The sequence below is a fragment of the Cervus canadensis genome, chromosome 30 (assembly GCF_019320065.1).
Source record: "Cervus canadensis isolate Bull #8, Minnesota chromosome 30, ASM1932006v1, whole genome shotgun sequence".
Lineage (NCBI taxonomy): Eukaryota > Metazoa > Chordata > Mammalia > Artiodactyla > Cervidae > Cervus > Cervus canadensis.
The window spans coordinates 35449327-35463651 of NC_057415.1; the positions used below are offsets into that span (position 1 = coordinate 35449327).

Consider the following 14325-nt stretch of genomic DNA (forward strand, 5'->3'; position numbering starts at 1 on the left):
AACCCAGGGATAGGGGGTTTGCATCCTTGGAATTCTTCCCAGGCCAGCCTCCTGTGAGCCCCTCTCATTGCTGCCTTCTTCTCTTTCTCTTCCCAGGGCGACATGGGAACATTGGGTCCGATTGGCTACCCAGGACCCAAGGGCATGAAGGTAAACAAAAGCTGTTCTTTAATCTGGGTCTCATCCCAGCCGGGCGCCCCCTGACTCATTTCAGCTTAGAAGTAAGGGTACCCTGACACGGTGTTGGGGGAGTGTACTCAGAGGGCTGCTGGGGTGGAAGGTGGCAGATCAGGGGCTCAGTGCTTCTCAGTCCTGAGAGCCAAACATCGTGTGCATGTCACTTACACCAGACATCCTTACTAGACGGCAGTCCCCCAGCTGCGCATGAGTCAGACGTGGTTCTGGACCTCAGGGCACTGCAAGTGCAGTGCGGAGCATCACCAGGGGACAGAACGGCAAGCCAGTGAGCTCGACATCCCTGAGTGGGACGGGTGTGCAGGCGAAAGGTGGGCTTACGCTGCCAGGGCCACGTTCCAGGGATGATTCCATTTGGCTAACAAGTGTGTGTCACACGGCTCGTGAAGGCCGTCTCCCCCCATCAGCGCCCTTCTCCCCTGGATGTGCCCAGAGCTCTGTGACTCACAAGTCAGCCGCCCCTTCTTATGGTCCTACACGCCACACCATCGCCCTTTGGGCCGGGGCTCATTGCCCCCCTTTTACAGATGAGAAAACTGAGCCCTGGGCTGGAGCATCCAGCACGGGGTCTTGCAGCAAGCCAATGGGTTTATGCCAGGGCTCCCGACTTTTGGGGCTTTCACCCTCCTTCACCGCTGAACCCCGGCCTCTGTCTTGCAGGGACTGATGGGAAACGTGGGGGAACCCGGACTGAAAGGTGATAAGGTGATCTGAATACTCCCTTATTGCACTGTGTTTTATCTGCATGCGAATTCCCTCCGCCTCGACGCTGCTGCTGATTTCTCGCCAGGTCCACTCCCCTGCACTCTGCCTGCCTCCCCTCTGGCCCTCCCTAAATCTGTGCTCCCCAGCTTCTTCCCCGTAACTCTGGGTGGGATTCAGGCAGACAGTTCTGGAAGCATGCGGATCTTGGCAGACAAGAGTAGGGGGCTGGGGCTGTTGAAGCTTGGGTTAGGGGTAAGTTAAGGCAGGTCTCCGAATTTTTTTTTTTCTGGGGGGAGCAAAGCTGGGTCTAGCGTCTGGGCTTTGAAGTCAAAGCCAGAGGATACAGAGGGTGGGGAGATGGAGAGATGGGGAGATGTGGTGCTAAGATGATGGGCCCCAGGGCAGGGGTGATGTGGGGTCCAGAGACCCCTCCCAGGCATAGGAGGAAACAAATGCACATACACTGTCAAGATTGGAGTTGGGAGCCCAATCCCAGAGTCTGAAAATGTAACAGAAAAGCCAGGACAGGCCTGAGCCCCTGACCAGCATTCCTCCCAGCTGTGCGGGGTGGGGAATGGGCTGCGGAGACCCTTGCTACATGTCTTCTACCGTTCCACTGCCGAGCCGACCCTGGGCCCAACCAGAGCTGGAGGTGGGTCGGTGGGACCCCGGGGCCCAGAGGGGGGCAGCACCTAGCCTGGGCCCTGCAGCATCCACGTGAAGAGACTCAGGGGGTAGGGGCCGTGCTTCTGTGCTTGGCCGTGTGGCCTTCTTCCTGCCCTCCCCGGCAGCCTCTTGACAAACCAGGCCCCCCAGAGGGAGTGTGGGAGAGCTTTTGGGCAGCATCCAAGTTTCCATAAGCCTGAGCAGATAGGAGCCGCTCACCTGCTCGGGGGCCTTGCTCCCTGCACCTGCCTCCCGATGACCCTGCTCCTCCTCAGCTCGAGGACCAACACTGGTCCCCCTCTGAGCGTGCTGCAGGGCTTAGCTCGCCCATCCTCCACCCCTCTATGAGGTGGGAAGCTTGCTGGGCATGCACAGCTGGTACGTAGCGTCAGGATTCGAACCCCGGTACCTGCCAGCAGAGACCTCCACCCTGAAGCAGGACTGGGGTCAGAAGGGCAGAGCCGATGAGGTCCTTAGAGGTCACTTCCTCCAGTGCCTACCTGTCACAACTGGAGAAGCAGACCCGGAGAGGAGAAGAGATTCTTCAAAAGAAACTCAGGGATCTGTAGGAGACCGCCCGGAGCCTGGACTCCTAGAAAAACTAGAGCTGCTGGGCTGAAATGAGCATCCCGGGTTGCCTACCCGTCTCCACCCCTGGTACCCAGCTGCGCGGTGCTCACCACTCTCCTCTCTGTCTGTTTCCACCTCTCCCGTCTCCGCCCTCGTTCCCAGGCCTCCAGCTGGCCCTCCCCCCACCCCACCCCACTCAGCTTTGCCCTCTGACTCTGCCCTGCTGGTTGCTAAGCCCCCTCTTCCACAGCCCGCCCTCTGGAGATGTAGGGGCTTTCTGTTGGAGGCGGGGGCTTCCCACAGCTACCTGTTTACCCCGTGGTTTGAGTCATCAGCACTCTGGAAATGTTGAAGTCATGGACGAAGGGAAAGGAAGTGGGGGGGAAATGGGAGTGCAGGCAGGGAGCTTTTTATAGGCCCTTTGCAGAGCTGGCCTCCAGCTCACTGTTTCTTCAGGAACATGGAAATAAACGTGTTACATAGAACTCGGCTGGCTTGCTGACTGGTGCTGCCTGGGACATGTAAAAGCCCTGAAAAAAAAAAAGAGGAGGAAATTATTTTCCTGCTCACAGATCTCAGCACAATCAAATAAGTCTTTAGAGTTGAAAAAAAAAAAAGAAAAGAAAAAGAAATCACTTTTCTGCTTCTTTGGCTGGGATAGGATCATAATATTTTGAGGAGCAATGTTCTTATCAGCCCCTCCTCACTCCACCCCACCTTCTGGCCCTCCCCTGGGATGACAGAGCCACCCCTTCATGTTCCACGGTCATCCTGCCTAGAATCCCAGATTGTCATGACCCAGCCTGGCCTCGGTCCCATTTACCACCACCTGGCTCCCTCTCCCCCCATGGAGGTACATTCTGGAACCCAACCTCCTGCTCCAGGCCCAGCTTTCTCCAGATCCCTTGTCCTGGTTTCTTAGGGGCCTTTGAAACTTTTTTTAAAAGCCATCTTACTCCTTCTTTGGACATTAAAAAAAAAAAAAAATGTTCCTAAAACTCTGGGATATTGTATAAGATTTTCCAAATTGGAAAAACCAAAGTAAGTTTTTGAAAAAAAACAAAAAAACTTTTTTTTTATTTAAAAAAAAAAAATTCTGGCTTTTGTTCTACCAAGGAAGTTCTGTTGGATCATGGCCTTAGCTGCACGACATGAGTTCTCTAAGATTCTCCATTCTTCTTGGGTTTTTCTCCCCATCCATCCAACTGCTGCCAGGGCTGTGAATGTTTTCTGAGTCCTGGGGCCAATGTACCAACATGGAAAGCTGGAAAGGATGAGGGCTGTGTGAGATGGTTCCAGCTCCAAGGAGAAACCTCCCAATCTGGTTCTGTGACAGCTCATTTACCAGGATGTGGTTTGAGTACAGGGAGGGGGCAGAAGAGACCTCTGACAGCCAAAATCAGTGTCACCAAGTCCATGCAATGTGTCATCTTAAAAGGGAAACACCCAGACTTAACTCCAGACCAGTTTACTTGCTGGTTACACGTAGTCTTAATGAGCCAAGCTCTCTGGCTTCTCATGCTATAGCTGATTCAAAGCAGTTAATCAGACGTAAACCAAAGCCGATTGCTGGCACAGAAACTCCCACAGAAGGAAGACATGACAACTCACAGCCTGGCAGTGAAAAATATCAAGCAACATATGCAAGCGCTCTGAACCCACGGTGGTGTGGGGACGCTGTCCAAGCTGCACGCTCTTCTGAGTGACGTCAGTTGATGATGAAGAGGTTGAAGGATCAAGACACGGTTCCTTTGACCCACGAGTGTCTGATCTCCCTCCAAGGCCAGGCAACATGGCACTGCTTAGCTTCTGTTAGTGGAGCGTTCAGCCTGAGCAACCCCAGGCAGACCTGCGGCTAAGCTGGCTCTGTCCCCCGAGGGGGCCCACCCTCCCCACCCAGGCTCCTCTGGGGCTGGGGGCTGCCCTTTTCCCTAACAAGGCTGCTGCTGGGTGGATCGACTTGGGGAACGGCCTCGGCAAAGCTGTACCTCGCCACTGGGTCTGGATGTGGGGGAGGCTTCCAGAACTCACTGTGGTTTCCATCGTAACCTTCTTTGCTGGTGTGTATTTAGGGTGAACAAGGGGTTCCAGGTGTGTCAGGAGATGCCGGATTCCAAGGAGACAAGGTAACTCCAGCACATTCGCCCCCCTGCCCCACCCCCCACCCCGGCCCTGCTCTGCTCTGCTCTGGCTTCTTTCCCAGGGGCCGACATGGGCCGGGACCCACCTGGAAGGTGACATCCTTTCCCACCATCCTGTCTCCTCCATCTTCCATCCACTCTCTTGTTGTCTCTTCTCTGGACTTCACAGTGGCCTCCTGGCATATTGCCAGGCCCCAGCCTGTCTTCCTCACCTGCACCAAACTGTGTCCAGGGCCCAGCTCTGCTCCGTACTCACCCATGGCTCCTCGCTGCCCCAGAGTGGAGTCCCGGCTCCTGGCTCCCGCACCTGGGCCGCCAGCGTGCCGGCCCCTCTGACATTCCTGCCCCTCGCCCTTCCAGCCCTGAGCCCCAGCCCCACTGACCTCCTCACTGCACCAAGCGGGCACACGCGGCCGCCTCGCTGGGCACACCCTCCGCCCCACCCGCGCACGGCCAGCCCCAGCCCAGAGCCCCGCGCGGATGCCATGTTCTCTGCCTGCTCAGGAAGTCGCCGTGGCCCTCACCTGCAGGCCCACCCCAAGCACGCTTGTCCTCCCAGGACCCAAAACCCTTTGGCTTGTAGATTTTTTATGAGTGCTTACCAGATGCCAAAGAACGTGCCCCTCACCTGCAGCAGCACATTTCTCCCCTGGCTGATGTGGGGACCGGTGCTTTGCCCCCTGCCAGACGGCAGGTTCCCCAGAATAGGGCCCCGGGCTGGCCCGGAGGGGCTCAGGTCAGGGTCCTGCGCAGGACAGTGAGCACTTAAAAAGATACGTCTGAGTGAGTGGCTGGCCAGGATGACGGAGGATCCCAGGCCGCCTGCCAGGCCGGCTCCTCTTTGCCTGTGTCCGGCACCATGTGGCCACATCTGGAGTTCTCCCAGCCAGTCAACGAGGCCCAGATGTTGGCCAGCTTTCACTCTTCCTCTCCCCTCCCTCCTGGCTGGCCTGTCCTGACCCAGCCTCGATGTCTCCGGGTTGCGAGCCACGCAGGCCGGGCTGCCTCTGCAGCTGGGCCCCAGTCTCCAGACTTCCCCAGGCATCACGGGTGCAGCAGCAGTGCCTGCTCGGTGGCCCCGGGGTCCCAGGTTCCTGGATGACCTGGTGAGGATAGGAGCAGTCGTTTCACCTTTGTGTCCCCGGGCCCCACCCTACAGAGCTGCCAAGCTGGAGCTTGCAAGCAGAGGGCTTATCCTCCCTCTCAAAGCGGGTGTTGTTCAGGCCTCAGGCCGCCGGCAGGGATGACCAAGCAGCTGTCCATCTGGCCATTTCTGGGTGTTACTAACCCCAGTTTGCTCTGCATCTTTTTCAGGGAAGCCAGGGCTTGCCAGGGTTCCCAGGCGCACGGGGGAAGCCAGGGCCTGTGGTGAGTACCTTCTGCTTCTAGATCCTCGGGCTTATGGTGTCCAAATGGTCATGGAATGTGGCCAGAGATGCCTTCACATCCAGGACCTTATTTCCTCCCACAGCAGCTCTGGGAAGCGAGTAAAGCAAAGTAGAAACGGAGATTCTCCCCTTTTACAGATGAGGACACTGAGGCCCAGAGGGGCAGGCGCACACCCAGGCATCAGGCATTGGCAGAGCTCTGGTGCGAATCAGGGCTCCCAGTGTCTTGTAAATAATAGTAATGTTATCAACAATAGCAGTGGATGTCATTTATTTATTGAACGTTCCTGTTGGCGCTAATGGTAAAGAACCTGCCTGCCAGTGCAGGAGACTTAAAGAGACACAGGTTTGATCCCTGGGTCGAGAAGATCCCCTGGAGGAGGGCATGGCAACCCACCCCAGTATTCTTGCCTGGAGAATCCCATGGACAGAGGATCCTGGCGGGCTACTGTCCATAGCGTCACAAAAAGTTGGATGTGACTGAAGCAACTTAGCAGGCACACATACATGCATCAGATCCTTCCTGTGCTGGATCTCTTTGAAAGACTCAACAACCCCAGGAGTTAGAGAATTGTTACTGTTCCCATTTCACAGATGGGGAAAGTAAGATTCAAAGGTGAAGTGACTTGCCCAGGATCCAGTGCCAAGGAAGAGTAGGAGCTGGGGCTTGAACAGCAACTCCTTGTAGTTGTCTGGGCAGATTTCACTCATATTCTCTTGAATTTTCCGACCATCCCCAGCCTGGGGCCTAATACAAGGGATCCAGGAAGGGTGGACCCTCGCTTACCCCTGCCTCCCCTACAATCTCTTCTCTTCCACAGGGCAAAGTTGGAGACAAAGGATCCATTGGGTTTCCTGGGCCCCCGGGACCTGAGGTATATAATGCCCTATTTCTCTGTGGCTGGCTGTTACTGGGACTGCGTGTCGTCCTTGGGAAACCAAGGCTCAGAGACAGGGAGAGACTTGCCTGAGGTCACACAGCAAATGGAAGATGGGATTAGAAATTCCTAGAGCAGCCATCTTTCCTTTTCTTCCTCGGCTTCCCGGATGCCCTGAGGGCTCGCAAAGCCAGTAGGGCCACAGCTGGCTCCAGACTCCCTCTCCAGCACCATGGCCGCCTTTACGGTTTCCAGAAAGAAGCATCAGGAAAACCCTCTGAGCGGAGCTGCCTGGACCCTTCATGGGAGCTCCCTGCATTCTCTACCCTTCTGAGCCCTGGAACTTTTCCAGCTACTTACAGCCACCCTGGAGAGGTGCAGGGCTCAGAGCTCACAGGTACAGAGAGCAAGAAACAAGTGGAAGATTCTGGTGTTTGAATGGAGAAGAAGTCACGACAGATAGATTAAGCAATTAACATGGTAACTACAGCTGAGTCAGTAGAACCCGAGAGTTTCTGACGTGTGATAACGAGCACAGGCATGTTAAATGTCCATCACTGGCATTTCTGCACAAAGGGGGCGAGGCAGCTGGGCAGCTGATTGAACGCCTCTTCCCACCCCCCCGCCCCATGCCTCGCCCCCACTACAGAGACCAGCTCTGGAGAACAGGGTAAACAGTGCTGGGGGACTGCTGTCTCTCTTAGGGGCTCTAGGTCAGTCCTAGTCCCCACCCCACCCCTATGCCATACCTCCCTGGCCTGGCGCCTTGCACATCCCTGAGGCCTCGGAGACAGAAGTCTGGTCCATCCTTCCTTCCAAAGATCACTCCTGGTATCGCCCGGATGGATGAGGGAGTGTTTCCTAAAAGCCACAAGTTCTACTTTCCACTGTGTTGACTTTGGCCTTGACACAGTCCTATCTTTAGACAAGTGGACTTGGCCTCTCTTCCATGGCCCTGATTCCTTCCCCTGGTCACTGTGGAAAAAGACTTCTCTGAGAGGCCGGGTTTCCCAGCAGTCTGGCCAGTGCGGGTGGAAAGCCGGCTCCCTCGTTTTATTAGGCACTGCCTCGTGCCAGGAGGCTGCGTCGTATCTTCGGGATGGGAGCTGACTGAACGGCCATCACGGCCAGCGAGGGAGATACTGTCACCACCACGCGTTGCAGAGGAGGGAGCTGAGTGACGAGGAGGGCGGGGGCGACCCCCTCAGGGTCACCCTGCTACTTGTAGCAAAGGAGTTCTCCATTTTGCCCTTTGGCTCCCTCCCGGGTCCCTGGACAGCTCTGGGGTCTGCCTCCCCCATCTTTGGGTTCTGTTTGGATTGGCGGACTCAGCGTCCGGAAGATGGTTCTGCTCAGCCGAGGACAGAAGCCGACGAGCCTCAGCGCCTTCCGAGGTCTTTGCTGCCTTTCCGAGGCCGTGGGTGCAGCTTCCACTCCCCAGCCCCCGAGGGAAACAGCTCTTTCATTCATTAGTGGGTCGGATCTGTGTGACACCAGAAGTTGATCAGTGTCCTGGCCTCCTTCAAATTCTCCCTGGAGACGGGCCCACCCCAAGCAGGCTTGTTTTCCCAGGACCCAAAACCCTTTGGCTTGTAGATTTTTTATTGAGTGCTTACCAGATGCCAAATTCCGACTCAGCGGTGCACTCACCTTATTCTCTTCAAGCCTCAGAAAAGCCTTGTTAGGTGATTTTTATAGTTACCATTTTAGAGATGAGGAAGCCGGGGCCCAAACAGGCTTAGAAACCTGCTGGGGTCACCCAGTGAGTCGGTGGCAGAATGGGACTTGGAGCCTCTCGCTTTGAAGAAAAAGACGTGGGTCTTTGGCTTCCTGTGTTAGCTCCAAATTCAAGACCAGACTTGCCTTCCCTAGTGAGAAGGATGAGAGGATGGTGGAGCTGGAATCTAACGGGAGTTATCAAAACCTCAAAAGAGGAAGAAAATAAAACCACTTACTAAGGTGAAGTCGGGGAGCATCCTGACTTTAGGGACTCATATTCAAAGGCTTTGGTTTCTGGTTGGCAGACAACTGAGGGAGTAGTGGGTCTGCCCTGAAAACAAATGGGGTTCTAGGCTGAATTAACGGAGATATTATACCTAAAACAAGGGAGGAGATGTTCTTACACCGACCTCTGCTGGTCGGTTCTCGAGTATCCTAGTGACCACCAACAATGGAAGCTAAGCGGTTGGAGGCAGCCAGACTGAGGGCTCCTGACTAGGGGCAGTTGAAGGGACAGAGAAGTCTGGTCTTTTCTGCTGAGGAAGGGAAGAGATTCTGCTCCATGTCCCAAAGAAGCTTCCACTGCAGCCATCCATCAGATGGGAGCAGTGAACTTTCAATGGTGGTGTGGGGCAGGGTCCAAGGATACATTGGGGATTTCTGCTTCCGATAGTTGCTGATACTTATAGATCAGTGCTTTTGTAGCCTTTCAAAGTCACAGCAAACCCAGAATATTCAGAATCCCCGCAATAAAGGGTGGCACTTCTCAGAGCGGAAGACGGCTAGCTGTGAAGCCCTGGCTGCCCCAACACTAAGACTTGGGCAGGTCTGGATTAGATGACCTTGTATGTGCTAGTTCCTATGCTAGGACCTTCCTCCACTGTCCTGCCTCATTTTCTCAGCACCCCTCTGAAGTGTAGGGGCTGATTCTTTGTTTTAGAACCGTGATAACTGACCTACCCAGGGTCATCTCCCCTGCAGGATGAGATAGAGACCCAGGTCGGTCCCTCTCCAAGACCTATGGTCTTCTCATTTCCCTACGTAGTCCCCCTGGGTGATCCCAGCTCTCTGCTTCCTTTCAGGGATTCCCTGGAGACATTGGCCCTCCCGGGGACAACGGCCCAGAAGGTGTGAAGGTGAGTCCCTGCCCAGGGGAGCTCCAGCTGATGAGGCTGACCACTGTATGCAAACCACAGGCCTGATTCCAAGCCAGCGGGAGTCTCGCCAGCCTGTGATGGAGACAGAGGTGCCGCCTCTGAGCCCGCTCTCTTTCCCTCTCACCAGGGTAAGCCTGGAGCTCGAGGCCTGCCAGGACCCCGTGGGCAGCTGGGCCCCGAGGTGAGACCGTCTGACCCTGCCTCCTGCCCGCCCCCCTGCCACCCAGCCCCTAGCTTGCTCTCCCCTGCGTCCTGGAGACCTTAGCTGAGTTCCAGGGCCCCTCAGTCAGGAGACACAGGGCCCAGGGCCACCTCAGGCTGGCCCTCCAACTCATCCTTTGTAGCTCCGCCCTGTGACCCTTCCAGGGTTCTCGTCTGCCGTGGCCTGGCTGGCAGGTCACTCCCATCATGGCAACGCCACTGCCCTGGGGTTTCGTCTCTAGGAGCCACTGTCACTGCTTCTTCTCCCTGTAGCCAGTTTATTGGGGTGCTGCTGTAGGAGGGGGACATCGTCAGCTCAGGGGAGGTCCTGACTCTCAAGGGGATAGACTATGTCAGGTTCCTGTGGTTAGTGGCAGGCAGCATCAGGATTCGAATCCGAGGCCGCTGAGCCCAAAGCTCCTGGCATGGACCCTGTGCTGTTTAACTTCTGGGCTCCTGGGGGCTGCCTGAGGCCTCCTGGGAGAATGACATGACTTGTGCAGCTAGTAAGAGGCAGACTGAAGATTTGTTTACTGACTCATCCATGGTGAAGGGGATTGATGATTTCCCTGGGCCTGTTGGAGCACCAGCTGGAGGGCTGTTGGCCACCCCAGGGGCTGGCCCCAGGCTTTTCCCATGCGCAAGGCCCTCCCTCGCACCTTGGCTCAGGCCCCAGAGCTCCCATGACGCAGCCCTGGGGGAGGGCGCAGGAGGCCCCGACTCACCGCGACCACAGGCAGGCATCTGGCTGACATGGATCCCTTCTCGGGCTGGTTCTGGGTCTGGCGGGGTCCCAGTACTGGCCCTGTGAGCTGCCACGTGGGGCTGCTTTCCTGGAAGCTGGGGCGGGGGGGAGTGGGCTCTGGAGGGGGGGCCTCTTGGTTAGGGTTGGCATGCCAGGGGGGGCCAGTCTGGAAGCTCCCTAAGCCTGCGGGAGGGCCTGAGCCATCTCCATGGGCAGGAAGTGGGCAGGAGGGTGCGAGGGAAAGATGGCACCAGCCTGTACTCCCGTTGACGCTCACATTACACCATCATCACTGAAGCAGACCCTCAATACGCCTGCCACTTGCTCACATCTCCATTGATTCGTCTGTCCACTCATCCATTCATTCATTCCTTCATTTGTTACCCTCTCTCAGGCCCTTCTCCCTGCCTTCCTGAACCACACACCCACTAGACCCTGGGCACACCCATCCTGAGTGATGTTGGGGGTCGTGGTGTCAAAAAAGAATAAGGGATCCTGGCTGTCCTCCAGGAACCCAGATTACTCATCAGTGGGGTTTTTTTTGTTTGTTTCTTTAAACGTAATCACAATAATAAAAGATGTTTATCAATTTTCACAATCAATAGGCAGACAAAACATAAAAGATAATTACATTTCCAAGTCACAGTGGGGCTTCCCTGGTAGCTCAGACAGTTAAGATCTGCCTGCAATGCAAGAGACATGAGTTCGATCCCTGGGCTGGGAAGATCCCCTGGAGAAGGAAATGGCAACCCACTCCAGTATTCTTGCCGGGGAAATCCCATGGACAGAGGAACCTGGCAAGCTACAGTCCATGGGGTTGTGAAGAGTTGGACATGACTGAGCGACTAACTCTAACTCATGGGAACATGATTAACCTAACAATGTAAAATAATTACATACAATTTGGAGGGTCAAGCAGGGTGATATTCATCAGTGTTTAAGATGATCTTCTCTGCCCCGCACCATTTTACAGATGGGGAGACTGAGGCATGGTGAGGCTAACGTCTGCTGCCGAGTAAATGGCAGAGCTCGGAGCAGAGCCTGTATCTTTGAGCTGCAGTCTGGGGCTCTGCTCAAACAGCATATGATAGATAGGGTTTGGCTTTCCTGTCCGGCACTTCTGCCAACCCAGACTGACCACATTCACATCATAGGGGAGCCCCGTTCACCCAGAAGCCCACGTGTGGTCTGGCCTCCAGGCCTCTGCCCTGCTTGGGGCCAGGCAGGGGGCCCAGGTCCACCATTGCTCACTCAAGGAGGGCTCTCCTGTGTCCACCCCTTGCCCTCCTGACAGGTCAAGTTCTCCAAGACTCCCACTGAATTAACTTTCTCCTTTTTCTCCTCTCTCGTGTCTCCTGACCCTAGGGAGATGAGGGGCCCATGGGGCCACCAGGGGTCCCTGGCTTGGAGGTGAGTGTTGCTGGCCTGGGGGGGGTGGGGTTTGTTGCCGCTGAGCCAGCTGTGTGCAGGCGGGCGTCGTTTGGGTGGTGCTCTGGAGAGAAGCTGTCTGTGAGAGCCTTGGGCCTGCCAAGGTGAGGACAGACCCCAGAGGAGAGAGACAAGAGGCAGGAAACTGTTGTGCACCTACTGTGTGCAGGGGCATTGCATCCATTGTCACTCATTTGATTCTGCCTTGAGAGAGGCACTGCCTTTCTTAGTATCATTCAAGGCCCTCAGGCTCAAAGAGCATAGCCCAGGGAACTTCCCTGGTAATCCAGCGGTTAAGAATCCGCCTCCTTATGGAGGGGATATGGGTTCATTCCCTGGTCAGGGAACTGAGATCCAGGGTGCCAAGGGGCAGTCACTTAAGCCTGCAGATCACAACTAAAACCCATCACAGTCATAAAAAAATTTTTGTTTAAAGAAAGTAAAAAACTTAGCCCAGAATCTCACAACCAGGAAGCCAGGATCTTGAATTAGACTTCTCTCTACTGCTTCAAGTGGCCTTCCAGAAAGAAGGTGTATGCCCAGCCACCGTCAGTCTCAATTGCATAAATTGGCAATTTGTAGATTTTTTTGGTCTTGGGACCTTTTGACATCCTTGGAAATGATTGAGGACCCTGAATGCTTTTCTTTACATGGGTTACATCTATCGACGTGAGTACTTAAAACCAAGAAATTTTAAATGCTTTTAACAATTCGTTCAAGATTAACAACCAACTCATTTCATGTTAACAAAAATAATAGTTACCCCCCAAAAAAGCTATATTTTCCAAAACAAAAATAATCTAATGAAAAGAGTGGCATTGTTTTACCATTTTTTGCAAATCTCTTTAATGTCTGGCTTAATAGGAGTCAGCTGGATTCTCCAGCCTGCCTCTGCGTTCCATCTGTGTATAAAACCACGCGCCATGTAGTCTCTGGAAAACTCCACTTGCATTCATGAAAATAAGTGACACGGGCAAATGACATCTTAATATTCTTATGAAGATAGTTTTGACCTTGTGAATTTCCTGTGAAAGGGTCTTGGGGTCCCCCAGAGGGCCCCGGGACCACAGTTTGAGAACTACTGGCATAAACTCTCCACGCCCCTGTGTCCTTTATCTTCTGTTCCAGTCCCTTCCTTTTCCTCACTCCTTGAAAGCAGTTTTCATCATTCCCCTTAGCAAACAAACCAGCCTGGGAGGGGAGGCTTCCCAAGGTCACACAGCTGAAGACTCTCCCTGACTCCCCAAGGGCAGCTGGCAGCGACCTCGGGGCTCTGTGTCCCTGCCCCTCCTGGCTTCGCTCACTCACTTCTCCCTGTTGCAGGGTCAGCCCGGCAGGAAGGGGTTTCCTGGAAGACCTGGCCCAGATGGCCTGAAGGTGAGGAGACCTGGAAGTGATGTGGCAGGAAGGGGGAGGAGGGAACACCTGGGGAGGAGGAGAGAGGGTGGGGAGCCAACCGATGAGGCCCTAGGATGACCCCTGAATCCCTGACCTGTTGGGAAAAGGGGACCAGATGGTCCCCATTTATCACAAAGTGTGTGTGAGTAACAGGAAAGCGTGGACAGAATCCCAGTGCCCACCAGGGGACCAGTGTTCAGGTCACGGGGCACAGCGCAGCCACCAAAGACAGTGTGCTGGGGGCATTGACAGGACGGGAAGATGCCCGTGTGTTGCGGGGGTGATGGTGGGCGCGTGGGAAGCAGGTCACGTAGCGGAACAGTGCAGGAGGAGCCCGTGGCTGGGGCTGGCTATGCTGCGTTCCTGAAGGCTCAGAGCAAAGGCTGGAGCGTGGACGGGGGTTAGCGCTGGGTAGTGGGATTATCGGAGATTTCCATTCTCCTCTCTGGGCTTCTGTATTTTCCCCATAACCAACCATAAATATGCATTTCACTTATTAACAGGTTTTTTTTAAGTTATCAAAATGAAAAAGAATTGACCCCAGTAAGAGATTATGTTCCTCAACATATGGGCAGCTTAATGCCTTTCCAGGGACTCTGTCTGAAGGCTGGATTTCCCTGGCCATCCCGGGCAGGGATTGCTGGGCTGGGTTGACAGCTGGACAGACACATAGAGGGTTAGGGTGGAACTGGGGGCCCCAGGATGTCCAAGTGCCCTCCTCTCAGGAGAAATGGCCCCCGAGTCTGTGTCTGTCTGGCTCCTCTGGGGGTCTCGAGCCTGAGGTCTTGGGGCAGACCTGGAGGGGAGGCTGAGTCTCGAGCTGGGATCGCTGTGAACCCCAACTGTGAGCCCAGCCCCGGCCGGTCCGAGCCCATGTCCTGCCCTCTGAGGCCTGGGCCTTTCTCCCTCAGATACCAGCTGGGTTTCTGTGGTGGGAGCGGTGACAGGGCCCCGGGCAGATTTATCCCACGGTTCTGCTTGCCAGGGCGGCTGTGGCTGCAGAAGGAGCAGGCGTCACCCCAGCGTGGGATAAAGCCGCCAGACAAGGCCTCGAATGGCCACCTAGCATGATGGCTCGGGGACTCCCAGGGGGCGCTAGTGGTAAAGAGCCCGCCCGTCAGTGCAGGAGCCATG

General features: G+C 55.2%; 1 protein-coding gene across 7 annotated transcripts in view; it reads left to right on the plus strand.

The window, feature by feature from the left end:
- COL27A1 (collagen type XXVII alpha 1 chain) overlaps nucleotides 1-14325 on the plus strand; it is a 150196-nt gene that overhangs the window by 73323 nt on the left and 62548 nt on the right. For all 7 annotated transcript variants that reach the window (XR_006266600.1, XM_043453017.1, XM_043453023.1 and 4 more), the window contains 9 exons: nucleotides 97-150; nucleotides 856-900; nucleotides 4209-4262; nucleotides 5592-5645; nucleotides 6487-6540; nucleotides 9345-9398; nucleotides 9547-9600; nucleotides 11731-11775; nucleotides 13117-13170. Coding sequence is in view for 6 of the 7 variants with exons in the window: in XM_043453017.1 (XP_043308952.1) it covers nucleotides 97-150; nucleotides 856-900; nucleotides 4209-4262; nucleotides 5592-5645; nucleotides 6487-6540; nucleotides 9345-9398; nucleotides 9547-9600; nucleotides 11731-11775; nucleotides 13117-13170 (468 nt within the window). In the remaining variant the exon portion in view is untranslated. The remainder of the gene's footprint in view (nucleotides 1-96; nucleotides 151-855; nucleotides 901-4208; nucleotides 4263-5591; nucleotides 5646-6486; nucleotides 6541-9344; nucleotides 9399-9546; nucleotides 9601-11730; nucleotides 11776-13116; nucleotides 13171-14325) is intronic.